Here is a 16,847-nt window from a genome sequence, read left to right as displayed (position 1 = left end):
TTTCACTACAGATTTTCTCCTCTTTCAGGGACAACCCTTTCGTTGCCGTGAGTTACGTGCGGCGCGCAAAGTGCATGCTACACATGGGCCCTCAGTTTATCGTCATCTGAAAGACTAGCATTCAGACCACCACTCAAGATCTAGTAGAGTGAGAGCAAAAGTCCTAGGGGAATCCAATCCGTGGACAATCCCTTCCTAGTCGGGCAGCATTGCCACAAGACCACCGCCCCACGTTTGGTGTGGAGAGTTGTAAGTAAACCCCGGTGGTCAGCCTACCAACCATGAAAGAGGGCCAGATCCATAGACTTGCTTATTTATCTCCCTGTTTATTTCAAGGCACTCGAAGACTGCCGCTTAGTAAAAGAGTGCGCTGTGTGCCGGTACAGAAGTGCGTGTGCCGTTTGTTCACGATTTATGGGGCGCGGACGTTTCTGTGCATACACCACCACCCTTCGCTCACGTGCCGTGTGTACCCAGTCTTCCTGGTAGTACACTCTCCCAGTCAGTTCGACCTGTCGATGAATCAGTGTGTCACATCAGTAGCGTTTTCTTTTTCTTTCCTTTTTTTCCTTTCCCCTCCCTTATCTTTCTTTCTCTTTGTTTTTCTTCACATCAAATTGATTATCAATCGATCAGTCCCGTTGGTTTTACGCGAGATGATCATGAGGAAAAAACAAACAACAAACAAAAAACAAAAAAAATATTCGTGCTGGATGTCCTTTGGAATAAAAGTGCTTTGAACGGGTACGTAACCAACCCTACCCCCCCCCTCCCCCTCCCCAAATAGCCCTACCGTTTTATTTACCTTAAATACTGTTTTGAGGAAGCTGTACCGGAAGTGGAGGGGGGAGGGGGGGTTGTCACCTATACAAATGTTCTTTATTTGCCATGAAAAACGTTTACATGCTCACGACGCAAACCATTTGAACGCACGGGGTTAGAAATACACGAGTTAAAGATTTTATAGTCCATTTCAGACTTCAGCTGGGAGAAAATACGGTATGCACCACACTGAAAATAGAGAATGGCTGTCCAAAGGTGGGTAATAATAAAAGGTTCGTAAATCGTAAAAGCTCAGTCGCAGTAACAGATATCCATTGAAACTGCAGCCTGTAATGACGAGGAAAACAAAGCAGAAATCATTAACAAAGTAACCATACCAGTTCCCTGTGTTGAAGACGTCACATGACAATTACCCTGTATGCAGGGAACGGAAAGGCAAGGAATGATATGTATTCATAATTATAAAAGCTTCAAAGCGTGGTGAATGGGCTTAAAAGCGTGACAGCTGGACACAATCGCGTCGCGATCAGATAATAAACTCGAAACTTTAGATTTCATGACGCTTTCAAACTGCTCAGTTTGCCGGCTGGTGTCTTAAAATACAATATCAGAAACGTCAAAGAAATGCCGTTTTCATTTCTTGAACAATGGACAATATTAACAATGTAACACAACATCATTAACTTTTAAATATTTTTTTAAAATATCCTATCCACACATTACAGTCCACACATTCCTGTCTACACATTACAGTCCAGACATTCCTGTACACACATTACAGTCCACACATTCCTGTCCACACATTACAGTCCAGAGATTCCTGTCAATACATTCCTGTCCACACATTTCTGTCCACACATTCCTGTCCACACATTATAGTCCACACATTTCTATCCACACATTCCTGTCCATACATTCCTGTCCACACATTTCTGTCCACACATTCCTGTCCATACATTACAATCCACACAGTCCTGTCCACACATTCCTGTCCACACATTACAGTCCACGCATTACAGTCCACACATTACAGTCCACGCATTACAGTCCACATATCACTGTACATTCATTTATGTCCACACATTTCTGTCCACACATTACAGTCCACACATTCCTGCTCACACATTCCTGTCCACACATTCCAGTCCACACATTACAGTCCACACATTACAACCCACACATTCCTGTCTATACATTACAGTCCACACATTCCTGTCCATACATTACAATCCACACATTACAGTCCACACATTCCTGTCCACACATTCCTGTCCATACATTACAGTCCACACAGTCCTATCCACGCATTACAGTCCACACATTACAGTCCACACATTACAGTCCACACATTCCTGTCCACACATTACACATTCCTGTCCACACATTACAGTCCACACATTACAATCCACACATTACAGTCCACACATTACAATCCACACATTGCAGTCCACACGTTACAATCCACACATTACAGTCCACACATTCCTGTCCACACATTACACATTCCTGTCCACACATTACACATTCCTGTCCACACATTCCTGTCCACACATTCCTGTCCACACATTACAATCCACACATTACAGTCCACACATTACAATCCACACATTGCAGTCCACACGTTACAATCCACACATTACAGTCCACACATTCCTGTCCACACATTACACATTCCTGTCCACACATTACACATTCCTGTCCACACATTCCTGTCCACACATTCCTGTCCACACATTACAATCCACACATTACAGTCCACACATTACAATCCACACATTGCAGTCCACACGTTACAGTCCACACATTTCTGTCCACACATTCCTGTCCACACATTACAGTCCACACATTCCTGTCCACACATTACAATCCACACATTACAGTCCACACATTACAGTCCACACATTCCTGTCCACACATTACACATTCCTGTCCACACATTACAATCCACACATTCCAGTCCACACATTACAATCCACACATTCCAGTCCACACATTACAGTCCACACATTCCTGTCCACACATTACAGTCCACACATTCCAGTCCACACATTACAGTCCACACATTCCTGTCCACACATTACAGTCCACACATTACAGTCCACATATTCCTGTCCACACATTCCTGTCCACACATTACAGTCCACATATTCCTGTTCATTCATTTCTGTCCACACTCTTCTGTCCACATATTCCACACATTCCGGTCCATTCGCAAGGCATGTACTCAACATTCCTGCACCGTTCATACATTAAAGGTATATTCATTTGTTTGATTATTCATTTATTCATTTAGTTAGTTGGTTAGTTGTTTGTTTGTTATTTGTTTATTTATCCATTTATCTATTCATCGATTTATTAATTCATGTACAGTACCAATGTGCTGTATCCCCCAGACTGAGGCAGAGGCAGCAGGGTGAGTGAGCATCAAGCCCCCCCCCCCCTCTGTCCTTCCCCACACCCACCACTCCATCTCCACCATGGCGTGCTGGTCCCTGTGGCAAAGGATGCCTCCCCGCTACCAGCTGACCATGCGGGACGTCCGCCCGGACGACCAGGACCCCCCATCCCCAAGGCACGGGCACCCCGTCCAGAGCCTCCAGCGCCACCACCACCCCGCGCAGCCCCAAGATCCGAAACCCCCGGGCCGTGCAGACGGCAGGCAGCAGGAGGGAGAGGCGGTGCAGGGCGGAGGGACCCATGCTGACCAGCGGCGTCGCCCTCGCCGAGGAAGGTCCCTCCGAGGTTCGGGCCTCAGGTCCACAGAGCCCCGTGCTGCCCCCACGGAGCTCCGCCTACATTAACAACCTGAAGAACCACCTGAGGATCAGCTCCGCCCGGAGGATGCTGGACGAAGGGACCTCCGTCCTGACCACCCCCACCACACTATCCCACACCCCCATCAAGCCCCGTGCCGCCACGGCACCCTCCTTCCCCATCACCGACCCTTCCAACACGGACCTGTACCACCGCCTCACCAGCTCTGTCGCTCACCCCGCGTCCACCTCCGGCTCTCAGGACGTCGGTTCCACTACTCCCGGGCACCATCAATCCATCCAGAAACCCCAGCGAGGCTTCAGCGGGAGGAAGTCGCCCCAGCGGCCCGCCAGTGGCTTCAGTGGTGGTGTGGGCAAGCGAAGCATTCCGGTCAGCACCGTGTGTCCCTTTGGCCAAGTGCCAGACGTCCCCGTGACCCAGCATCATCGCTCTTCTCCGCCGGTGCAGCAGGACTGTGTTATTGGTAAGAGAGAGAGAGAGAGAGAGAGGGGGGGGGGGGCGGGGGAGCGGGGGGGGGGGGGGGGGTCGGAGCGACAAAAACAGAAAGCCAGAGAGGAGGGGGTGGGGCGTTGGAGCGACAGAGACAAAGAGGAAAAGAGATTTCAGTTTCGGTTTCAGTAGCTCAAGGAGGCGTCACTGCGTTCGGACAAATCCATATACGCTACACCACATCTGCCAAGCAGATGCCTGACCAGCGGCGTAAAGAGGAAGAGAGAGAGAGGGTGGGGCGGGGGTGGGGGTGAGGGATCGGAGCGACAAAAACAGAGAGCCAAAGAGGAGCGGGGGGTTGGGGCTGGGGGGGGGGGGGGAGGGAGGGCGTTGGAGCGACAGAGACAAAGAGGAAGAGAGAGAACACAGAGAGAGACAGAGTACAGACAGATACAGACAGACAGAGACCGAGAAAGACAGACACAGACACAGAGTCAGACAGACAAACAGACACGACTGAATGACTGGGCAGCAGACGCTCAGGGCACTGACGGTGCAAACTCCTTGGACATGGAGCATTGTCTTTGTTCTGCACGTCACATACTGACCAGGCACAGTAAATGTGCTGACTGTAGTCTGCTAAGGTCTGACATCGGTAAGTTGTTGTTTGTTGTTGTTTTTTCTCAAGGCCTGACTAAGCGCGTTGGGTTACGCTACTGGTCAGGCATCTGCTTGGCAGATGTGGTGTAGCGTATATGGATTTGTCCGAACGCAGTGACGCCTCCTTGAGCTACTGAAACTGAAACTGAAACTGAATAAAGATTTCGAAAAAAAGTCATCGTTTTACTTACATCAAACGTTTCTGACGATGGCCAACAACGCTAACTACGATATTCATGACAATGACTACGACCATAATAATCATGACTTGTTTCGTTATCATATGAATTGTTATTACCTACCTGTGGGCAGGTGATTACCAGATGGCGGCCCTGTACGTGGACAAGGGTCGAGTCACCTTCTTTCGGAGGACAAAACCTGACGTGACACAGTCTGTGTACAGCGCCATTAGTCCCTACAAAGCAAGCCGTAACGACGGCAGTTACCTGTTCCACCTGAGGAAAGCTTACCTGAGCGGCGTTCGGGACCTTCCAAAGATGAATCGCAAAGAGCCGGACATGGACAAACACAGCACGATCAGAGAACGCATGGACTATGACCGGAAGGTGGGGCGGATCCTGGACTACTACACCAAGGTGGAGGTACCTAAAGAGGTGCACACTCCTCGCCCCCCTGACGTCCATGCGTCACTGCCACCCACACCCTTCCCCGCTGCTCGGCACGCCTTCAGGACCTTCAGCTCCAAGAGAAGAGTTCCCAGGGCCAACGCCACGCCAGGACATAGAGACACGAACTCTAAAGGCCTAGAGAGTCCTGCTTCACAAGATTCTAATGGTCACTCTGACGCACGGGACCATCTTCAGCCATCAGTACCTTACAGTGCAGACTTCGTCAGAATCAACGCCAAGGCCCCCCTGCACCACCGGCAGCATTTCTACCTGCGGACCCCGGCCAGTCACAGCAGTCTGGCCGGCAAGGACTCTCAGCAAGGCTCGGGATGTGTCTGCGCCATGTGCCAGATAGAAATGGACGTAGCGCTTATGGCTCAGCTCCACCAGGACCTGGGAGTGTCCGTGGACGCCGTGACCACAGCTAACGTCAGATCCAGTCTGGAGATGGACGCCGGTGATGTGACCCATGGCCAGGCACTTCAGGCCCCGGTGGATGCCGCCAGTGAAGCGGACACCTGTCCCGCCAGGCCCAACTCTGTGTCGGACTCCCGACGTTCTGCTGCCCCCTCTGAAACTCCGGCGTCTGTCAGCCAAGGTGAATGCCTGCCAATGGCAAGCCAACAGCCCTGCTCTGATCTTGATTCAAAAACCACACAGACATCTCCGGTCACGGAAACCACCAGTCTGACAGTCACTCTGCCTATCACTGAAGATATCAGTAACAGTGTGCAAGTTCTGCCCATCACTGAAGATACCAATAACAGTGTGCAAGCTCTGCCTATCACTGAAGATACCAATAACAGTGTGCAAGTTCTGCCTATCACTGAAGATACCAGTAACAGTGTGCAAGTTCCACACGAAAACGATGGGGGCGAATCAGACATAAATAACAATGCACAATTAACAGAAACGACTGAAGAAGCAGAACTTGAGAAGAGCTGTGTGAAGGAAAGTTCTGCCACTGGCGTTACCAAAGATTGTGATGAAAACTCAGGTCAGGAAGTGTGTGATTCTGTCAAAGATCCTACGATGAACACAGACCAGGAAAGATCTGACGTTAACACCGTTAAACGTTCAACAGAAACAACGGAAGCAGTTTTTTCTACAGGTGAACACAGAGAAACGCCAACAATTGTCGTTACTGAAGTTACGGACAGCGAGCTCCAAACAATTGATGAACACGACATACTCCAACCTTCTGCTCCACATCATTCTAACCCCGAAATATCTACAGATCGCTGGGAACCAGATGATGGAACAGCAGAGAACGTCACCAGTCAGATGGATGCTGCAGGAACACACGCTGTACCTGAAGATCAGTCTGAGCCACAGGGTCTCGCTTCCCTCCACCATGCTCGGGAGACAGTTACAAGATGCGAAACGGACATACCCGTCAACGGAAATGGCGACACAAAATGTGCCCGAACCGAACGGCAGCTTACTTGTGATGACTTTTCATCAGATACAAACGGTCCACCAGCGGAAACTCCCACACCCTCGCAACGGACAGGCCTCACCACCGCTTCCACCACACAGGCGGCTTCACCAGAGGTCAGTGACGTCACGGAAAGTCTCCGTGATACTTCTGTCGGCGGTCAGCCTCCCACCATTATCGTCAGCCCCGCTTCTGACAACGAGGAAGATGACACGAGCAACGAAACAAACGATGAAAACACAACCACTGTGACATGATGAAATCGGTGGAACTGACTGAACGAAGACAGGTGGAGAAACATAGCAAATGGCTACACTCATGGCTACACTGATAGAGGCCAATGTTATTAGATATCAGACAGTGAACAAGAAAATCTACTTCCCCTCCTTTGATAAGAATAGTTTTGAATTTCCTGTAAAGCCAGTATCTAATACTCTCCTCCCCGCCACCCCCACCTCCCCCCCTCCACACACACACTCACCATCCACCACCAACACCACCTCACCCCCCAAACACATGCATACCTCTCAACCCCCACCCCACCCCCACCCCTACACACGCATATGCCGAACCTGTGAAAGTCCTCCGCCACTCTGATTTACATAATGACATCTCCCCAACACTTGCTCCATCTTCATCCCCGCCAGGTGCTTCGTTCATCAACATGGAAGGAACACTGAAGGACAACACGAACACCCAATCGTCTCGACCCGTCATCACTGACGTCATCGTCACCGTTTTATCGTTGTCCTCAGCTTCAACGGCGTCATCGTCGCCCTCATTGCTACCACTGCGCTAGTCTGTAACGTGCATGTATGTATAAAGCTCTTGGAGACTATTATCCCGCGTTCCAGTTGCCATGTTTTATATCGTGTCAGGTTTATTACAATGATGAGCTCTGCAGTCCATCGCAAGGATTTCACCATCCATCACAACTTCTTGATTAAGGTCCACTGCATCGAGCCAGAATTGACATCGGAGTGCAAGTCTTGGATGGAGTCTCCCGTCGGTCCGACGGATGAGTAGGCAGGCAGGCTTATCTGTCGGTGTGTGTCCTCATATGGGAGAAAAGGCCCATTCTGGATGTGCAGCACTTCCCACAGGTGTTGCAAGGGAAAACGTAGCCTGATTGCCTGACCAGCACAGGTGACTTTTTTTTTTTTAGTGAGGAGGAGTTGTGCAGTCCCTTCCCCACTCTCTCGCCTACCGACGCTCACAGTCCCACAGGTGCAGATGCTGCCACGTGTAGAACGGCCTCAGCAGGTGCAGGTTATTTCTTCGGAGCTCCGTCTCCTAGGGGAACTTCCAGCCAAGGATGAGAGCTCCACTTGCCCTTTGGTTTCCTCCTCCGCCTGGTCCGTCGTTGGGATACTTCAAATGCGGCAGGTAGTACTGGGTTACATGGTACCAGTAGCAAGGGCTATGCCCCTGAACTGACCTGTAAGTGCAAGTCTAAGAATTAAAAAAAAATCCTATTTATTCTACCGTCTGTAGCAAGGATGCCATTGTTAACTAAAGCCGCAGAACATTAACTTCTTGATCACTTGGCTGTGCAGTTTTTCAAGCCACCAGTCTTCAAACCACCAGTTACTTTTCCCTGTTTTTGAAGAAAACCGCAAAAAGTAGACATGCTCTGTCAGACAATGATACGGTTGAATCGAATCAAGCACACGGTTGAATCAAATTAACCACACAAACTCAGAAAAAACAAAACAACAACAACAGTCGAACAGATAACTGTTCATAGTCAGTTTCTCTGTACCTTCCATTATTTTGTTGTGAAACACAGCGCAGTATAATGACTGTGATGTCGTGTCTGACTTACTTAAAGGGGTGACATTTGCTTTACCAGTTCACTGCTTCAAAGTTCCTTTGTGTGTGTGTGTGTGTCTGTGCCTGTGTGTGTGTGTGTGTGTGTGTGTGTGTGTGTGTGTGCCTGTGTCTGTGGTGTGTGTGTGTGTGTGTGTTCTTTCTTTGATTTAAAGTATTTTCACTTTGAGTGAAATGTGTGTGTGTGTGTGTGTCTGTGTCTGTGCCTGTGTCTGTGGTGTGTGTGTGTGTGTGTGTGTGTGTGTGTGTGTGTGTATGTGTGTGTGTGTGTTTGTGTGTGTGTGTGTGTGTGTGTGTGTGTGTGTGTGTGTTCTTTCTTTGATTTAAAGTATTTTCACTTTGATTAAAATATATATATGTGTGTGTGTGTGTGTGTGTGTGTGTGTGTGTGTTTCATTTGAAAGTGGAATCCACTAGTTTTGCTGGTCAAGGAAATCAATTTATTCTAAAAGAAATCGGCTTTTTTTTCAGTTTGTTAAACATGAATGTTATGGTATGGTTAGCATTTTATCACCGGTTTCATGTATGTTGACTGCGTATTCAAATTTGGATATTGATTATTGAAATTCAAATATAGTGAGGTTTACATCTTCCAAATTCTTATCAGTCAAAGGATTATATTTCTATCATTCTTCAGTTGTGTGTGTGCGGGAGGTTGTTGGATAGCTGTGGGGATGAGGGGGATGCGGGGATGGAGAGGGTGTGCCTTTGTCCTTGGTTGATGTGATTTGTTCTTTGTTGGTCTTGTTAACCCCTTGACTGCTGATGACCTGCGTGCTCGTCAGTGAAGGTCTGTTGGATAAAATTTGAAGGTGCGCGCGCGCGCGCACACACACACACACACACACGCACGCACACGCACACACACACACACACATACACACACACGCGCGTGCGCACACACACACACACACACACACACACACACACATACACACACACATACATAAGTACATACGCACGCACACACATCAAGGATACATTTTCATTTGATTTATTTCTAAAGTATTAAAACAAACTCAACTGAGGCAAAGTAAACGATGGTAAATCACAAAGACTGTTCAGGATATGACAGCACATTGTTGTCACAGGCACAAAATACAGCATTAGATATAGAATGTAATATGCCAACAAGTGTTTGTTTAAGAAATCGGTGCGCGAGTGCGCACACCACACGTGCACGCACGCATATACCACTCCATACTCACTACTGCACGCGCGCGCGCTTACACACACACACACACACCCACGCACGCACGCACGCACGCTCGCACACACAACACACACACAACACACATATACACTCATATCGCACTCACTCATGCACGCTCACAAAAAGCGCACATGTACATACATACATTTGTCTAAGCACAAGATTCAGCGCTATATAAATACATTATTATTATTATTATTATTATTACATACATACATACATACATACATACATACATACAGAAATACACACACACGCATACATACATACACACATACATGTGGAAGGATGGAATGAGAGATATAGACTGGAGTGAACAGAAAGGAACAGACAGGCGGACACACACACACACACACACACACACACACACACACACACACACACACGGAATGATGGCCTAGAGGTAACGCGTCCGCCAAGGAAGCGAGAGAATCTGAGCGCACTGGTTCGAATCACGGCTCAGCCGCCGATATTTTCTTCCCCTCCACAAGACGTTGAGTGGTGGTCTGGACGCTAGTCATTCGGATGAGACGATAAACCGAGGTCCCGTGTTCAGCATGCACTTAGCGCACGTAAAAGAACCCACGGCGACAAAGGGGTTGTTCCTGGCAAAATTCTGTAGAAAAATCCACTTCGACAGGGAAAACAAACAAAAAAACTGCACGCAGGAAAAAATACAAAACATGGGTAGCGCTGTAGTGTAGCGACTCGCTCTCCCTGGGGAGAGCAGCCCGAATTTCACACAGAGAAATCTGTTGTGATAAAAAGAAATACAAATGCAAATACAAAATACACATACACACACACACTATCCGGCCATACCTCCTTCTACCCCCCACTCCTCCACCCCACCCTAACCCCACTTTTTTATGATCTAATATCACTTAAATTGGAAAGAAGTTAAATTGATACAGACACAGAGACTACACACATAAGAAAAATAATTCAACAGTTCAAGAAATCAAAATCGACGAGCAAAAAACATGGCTTTCCTGTATCAATGCTTATGTGCAGTACAAAAGGGCAGCGTGTATGACATCGAAAACACACACACACACACACACACACACACACACACACGCGTGCAACGGAGCTGATTATGTTTGACAAGTACAGAGGAGCAAAACAAATAAAGCCTCTCTTTTCGTGGCATAACTGTCAGGAAATACTCTTTCTAGCACACTTCATTCGATCTTCTTCTTCCACTTCATTCATTTCTTTGTTCCCTCCTATTACGTTATGCTAGTTTCATGTGTTAGTAGCTTTCCAAGTCACAGAATTCATGTAGTGAAAGACATTTTGTTTAATCTTGAATCTTTGAGGACTGGCGGATGTCTCGACTGGATTTGTTTCCGGTTAGGCAAGAGGACTTCCTGTTGGTTGATGGGCTGGCTGTCTTCTGTGGACTGAGCTCAGCTCACCTCCGTGTAAGTCTCCTTGGTTTTGTGGAACTGGCAGGTGACAAACAGGCAGCCATCCTGGGATTGAAAGAAAGAAAGAAAGAGCAGTTTCAGTATTCAGTTTCAATGTGGTGTCAAAGCGTGTGAACTATATATGTTACGCCATATCTGATTCTGGCAACATATATCGGGTGTTTTGAATTTGACAATACTCGCACGGTTTGCGTTCGAACTTTTAGATATTTTGCTGACTTGTTGATAATACCCTAAGATTACTGTGTGAAAATTTGCAATGAATTCGGTTTATCTATCACTGAGAAAATACTTGTCAAAATGCGGTTCACTTTTGGGGGGGACACCCGATATTTTGTTAATAATGGCAGACCTTGAACTTTGCATAAACCAAACGGGATGGTTAGGTGTTGAAATAAACAACAACAACAACAACAACAACAAATGATACAGTGTGGAACACGGGAGAGGGAGAGGGTGGAGGAGGTTGGAGAGGGAAGGGGACGAAAAGTAATACAACATGATATAATACAACAATAGTTTATTTCAATTGCGTCTTTCATCAAAATACAGTAATGGTCAAGGCACGAATAATAATTAACAGAAATACAAAACATTTTACACAAACCATCACAACCACAGGTAAATAAATAAATAAATAAAAACCTCTCCCAAACCATACTTTGCGAACAACGTACAATCAGTCATCCAAACCAAACAGCGAACTAGAATAAACATAATTGTCATCCACGCAATCATAATATCAAACATTCACACACACACACACACACACACACACACACGTGTGTCTTATCGTGCTTGATTTTTCATGTCATACTCTTCCTACCCCCGCCTCTCCCTCTTTTCTTCTGTATTCTTGTCTTTTCTTTTTTCTTTCTTTTTTTCTGAGGGCAGGATAAAAAAAAACAAAGCCGTACAAGCTTATTCTATTACACTCAATAAAGATCATTTTGACTTGACTTGACTTCACACACACACACACACACACCACACACAACACACACACACGCACACACACACACACACACACACACACAAACACTAACACCACACACCACACACACATACACACACACACAAAACAACAACAACACCACACAACACACAAAACACACACACACCATACACACACACACACACACACATACATACACACACACCCACCACACATCACAACACACACACACACACACACACACACATACATACACACACACCCACCACACACACACACACACACACACACACACACACACACACACACACACGTTCAGAGAGCATGAACTGACCTGGGCATGGCCAAGCAGTGAGCGCCAGAAGTTGATGTTGGGCACCATCTCCAGGCCAGTAGCCTGATGACAGATGCGATTGATCAGCACGCCTCCTGTCAGGTACACGAACAGCACCACGAAAAACCTGCCGAACGACATTCACAACGATAGAGTCAATGACACTGTACTCGGGACCTCAAATCTACCGAACGACATTCACAACGATAGAGTCAATGACACTGCACTCCAGACCTCAAATCTGCCGAACGACATTCACAACGATAGAGTCAATGACACTGCACTCAGGACCTCAAATCTGCCGAACGACATTCACAACGGTAGAGTCAATGACACTGCACTCCAGACCTCAAATCTACCGAACGACATTCACAACGATAGAGTCAATGACACTGCACTCCAGACCTCAAATCTGCCGAACGACATTCACAACGATAGAGTCAATGACACTGCACTCAGGACCTCAAATCTGCCGAACGACATTCACAACGATAGAGTCAATGACACTGCACTCCAGACCTCAAATCTGCCGAACGACATTCACAACGATAGAGTCAATGACACTGCACTCCGGACCTCAAATCTGCCGAACGACATTCACAACGACAGAGTCAATGACACTGTACTCGGGACCTCAAATCTGCCGAACGACATTCACAACGATAGAGTCAATGACACTGCACTCCGGACCTCAAATCTGCCGAACGACATTCACAACGATAGAGTCAATGACACTGCACTCCGGACCTCAAATCTGCCGAACGACATTCACAACGATAGAGTCAATGACACTGCACTCCGGACCTCAAATCTGCCGAACGACATTCACAACGATAGAGTCAATGACACTGCACTCCGGACCTCAAATCTGCCGAACGACATTCACAACGATAGAGTCAATGACACTGCACTCCGGACCTCAAATCTGCCGAACGACATTCACAACGATAGAGTCAATGACATTGCACTCCGGACCTCAAATCTGCCGAACGACATTCACAACGATAGAGTCAATGACACTGCACTCCGGACCTCAAATCTGCCGAACGACATTCACAACGATAGAGTCAATGACGCTGCACTCCAGACCTCGGTTTGTTGTCTCATCCGCACTTGGCGCAGTGAAAAAGAACCCGTGGCAACGAGAGTGTTGTCCTCTGGCAAAATTATCTAAAAACGAAATCTACTCTGATGGGCGCACAAATATATAAGCATGCATTCAAGGCTCTGACAAGCGCGTTGGGTAATGCTGTTGTCAGGCATCTGCCTAGCAGATGTGGTGTAGCGTATATGGATTTGTCCGAACGTAGTGAGACCTCCTTGAGAACGTGAAACTGAAACTGTCATTGATGTTGTTGTTGTTGCTGGTGGTGGTGGTTGTAGTTGGTGGTAGTTATTGTTTTGTTGTGGTAACACTTGTCTTCCTCAGCAGATGTGGTGTAGCGTATATGGATCTGTCCGCACGTTCTAACACCTCCTTGAAACTGAACTGTAGTAACGGAATAGTGATACAAGTAGTAGTAGTAGTAGTAATAGTAGCAGCAGCAGCAGCAGCGGCGGCAGGAAAAGTGGTTGTTGCTGATGCTATTGTTGCGGTGGTAAGAAAATAACGATGCTGGTTATGATGACCGCAAAGACGGAGAGAAGGAGGAGGAGGGAAAAGAAGATAAAGTGATGAGGAGGTGGAGGAGAAGGAGGAGGAGGAGCAGGAGGAGGAGGAGGAGAAGGAAGAGGGGGAGGAGGAGGATAATGATGATGACGATGATGATGGTGATGATGATGATGATGATGATGATGATGATGTGTGTGTGTGTGTGTGTGTGTGTGTGTGTGTGTGCGTGCGTGCGCGCGCTCCCTCTCGCGCGTACGTTCTTCTTCGGTTTAACGTCTATTCACTATAAGTGTTATTAGGCGAAAAGGAGAAAAGCAGTGGATAAAGGAAAGGGAATGCATGTGATTATTAGTGTAAGAAAGTGTTCATCTTATGTAGTAGAGGAAAAGTACATTATAAGATTAATATTAAAGGTTAAAGAGATTGTGGTGTGTAATGAATGAGGTGTCACAGGAAGGAGAATATATGTATGCATATCAACAAGTTAAGTATTAACTTACAAAAATGTAAATGTAAATAGCGACATTAATTAGAATACATCAAAGGAGGATACCAACTGGACTGGAGCTTAAAATTTCCGAAAACATTCTAAGCAATGAATAATCATTCAAAATTCGCGCGTGCGTACATATGCATACATGAGCGTGTTAGTGCTTTAGTGTTGGCTGTTGCGCGTGTGCGCGTGTGTGTGTGTAAAGGAGAGGTAGATATATACGTAGAGAGAGAGAGACAGACAGAGAATCCTCACACGATAAGGAAAACACTTCCCGCACTCAAACTGCTGGAGCCGGAAGTGCCTCTGACACAGCCGTTTGGGCACGCGCACTGTGTTGTTAACCTGAAAAACTGAAAACGGAAAGCCAACGAAAAACTGTCAACAAACAAAACCAGTTATGCCATCATAATCATTTCGTTAACCAATGTTGTTATTATTATCATTATTATTATCATTATCATTACTATCATCATCATCATCATCATTATCAATGTTGTTGTTGTTGCTATTATTGTTATCAACATCATCATTATCATCATCAACACCATCATCATTATCACAGAATGTTAAGGGCCACTTAGGAACTTGCACAGCTTCATTCATGGGAGCATAGTGACATGATGGCTGAATTTCTGGCAAACAGCGATACAGGCAACCAGTGTAATATGCACATAGTATAACCAGAGTTGCTTTCATGCACGTGCACTTTGTTATGCAACGACAAACTATAGCTATCCTTTGTAAACCACTGAAAAAGTGTCTGGGTTTGTTCCAATGTACCTTTTATTTACCCGTGTGCTGGCTGAATCGGTAGCGTAAGCAGCACTGACTTGAAGTTGTGTACCTTGTGAATGGAGAGAGTTACCACTCTTTACTATTTGTTAATCATTTTCATCTCCTGGACTCATTGTTTGTTAATTTCCAATTGAAAAACCACCGAGGCAACCATGTGTTCTGTGTGGCTTGTTCAGGATTAAAGAAGCTATGCCAGTCTTGAATAAAAGCTAGTTTGTTTTTGCACATTTCTTCTGTCTTTGCTGCTGTGTGCACATGTCAAATGATTGGTATGAGGACAGGCCCGGCTCTTCCATTGTTGAGGAAGTGTCTGGGTTTTTTTCCAATGTACCTTTTATTTACCTGTGTGCTCGCTTGATCGGTAGCGTAAGCAGCACAGATTTGAAGTTGTGTACCTTGTGAATGGAGAGTTACCACTCTTTACTGTTTGTTAATCATTGAAAAACAGTGCTGGTGCATCGATTTTATCAAACGGATTTTCCAAGTTGTTCATGATGCACGTGTGCCTGAAACAGCTGATGGTGTGTTTCATTGAGAGACCGGTGAAAGACTATCATTTATGCAGCCGGCACTATTCAAATCACCACTTCATTTCTTATTCAAATATTTTAGAAAACTGTTTGTAGTTCCATTTAAGAAGTCCTTAACTTCTTTTCTTTGCAGTGAAGTGTGTTTTTCAGCAGCATTATCTAACTTCTCGGTCCAGCGCTCAGTTTGTATCACAGATTGACAAAAGCTTACAATTGGGCCAACAGCAAAGTGAGAGCTGTATGATCAATGGTTTCTTCAGTGCAGTGGGGAATCATTTACAGATTAGTCTTTTGAGAAGGACTATGACTCTGAAACTAGGGGGGCAAGATTGCACTGGATCTTAGTGCTGCAGCCTTGGGGGTTAGTTGGCCTTGGGCAATCATCGCAACGCGGACTGTCCTAAAACCCCTCTAGGCCGAGAGAATGGGGATGTAACTTGGGGCAAGACACACTACAATACAATCAAATTCTAGCCCAGATAGTCGGGACAGCAGTTGCCTCCTCTGCTGTTCTGATGGGCAGGGCTTTGGCAATCAAGAAAGAAAAGGTGAACTGTTATGTGACACAGAAAAATAAGCTGTTTTTAAAAATGTGCTTTTAGAACTGTTTGTTACTGTCCCTTTCAAGTCCATGTGTCTGTGAAACAGGTACATAAATAAAAGGTGTGGGTGTGTGAAAAACAGTTGATTTTTCTTATTGCTCAGAAAAGATGTCAACACAAAGTGTCACGGTGATCATCACGCTAAAATTACTGTGAGGGTGGGGGTACCACTGATCTGTGAATTTATTATTTATTTATTTATGTAAGCTTATCTATTATTTATTCACCTTTTTTTCTCAAGGCCTGACTAAGCGCGTTGGGTTACGCTGCTGGTCAGGCATCTGCTTGGCAGATGTGGTGTAGCGTTTATGGATTTGTCCGAACGCAGTGACG

General features: G+C 46.3%; 2 protein-coding genes across 5 annotated transcripts in view; one reads left to right on the top strand and one right to left on the bottom strand.

Annotated features, from left to right (window-relative positions):
- The first annotated feature begins 1,024 nt into the window (after positions 1 to 1,024).
- Positions 1,025 to 7,287, top strand: LOC143277201 (uncharacterized). The gene is made up of 3 exons (XM_076581989.1): positions 1,025 to 1,038; positions 3,339 to 4,021; positions 4,960 to 7,287. The coding sequence occupies exons 1-3, from the start codon at positions 1,025 to 1,027 to the stop codon at positions 6,969 to 6,971; spliced, it is 2,709 nt and encodes a 902-aa protein (XP_076438104.1). The 3' UTR covers positions 6,972 to 7,287.
- Positions 7,288 to 9,530: 2,243 nt separating this feature from the next.
- The window catches only part of LOC143300252 (cation-dependent mannose-6-phosphate receptor-like), a 15,365-nt gene continuing 8,048 nt past the window's right edge, over positions 9,531 to 16,847 (bottom strand). For all 4 annotated transcript variants that reach the window (XM_076613868.1, XM_076613854.1, XM_076613845.1 and 1 more), the window contains 3 exons: positions 14,840 to 14,937; positions 12,480 to 12,606; positions 9,531 to 11,235 (listed from right to left, as the gene is read on the bottom strand). In XM_076613868.1, the coding sequence (XP_076469983.1) occupies positions 11,170 to 11,235; positions 12,480 to 12,606; positions 14,840 to 14,937 (291 nt within the window). In that variant the 3' untranslated portion in view covers positions 9,531 to 11,169. The remainder of the gene's footprint in view (positions 11,236 to 12,479; positions 12,607 to 14,839; positions 14,938 to 16,847) is intronic.

Source organism: Babylonia areolata, chromosome 2 (assembly GCF_041734735.1).
Source record: "Babylonia areolata isolate BAREFJ2019XMU chromosome 2, ASM4173473v1, whole genome shotgun sequence".
Taxonomy (NCBI): domain Eukaryota; kingdom Metazoa; phylum Mollusca; class Gastropoda; order Neogastropoda; family Buccinidae; genus Babylonia; species Babylonia areolata.
Note: the sequence above shows the minus strand (reverse complement) of the source record. Positions and strands in the feature narration are given on the sequence as shown.

Excerpts from the sequence above, each read along its gene's own strand:
- LOC143277201 (XM_076581989.1), top strand. Across the intron at positions 4,022-4,959 it reads GCAGCAGGACTGTGTTATTG|GTGATTACCAGATGGCGGCC; the intron begins GTAAGAGAGAGA and ends ACCTGTGGGCAG.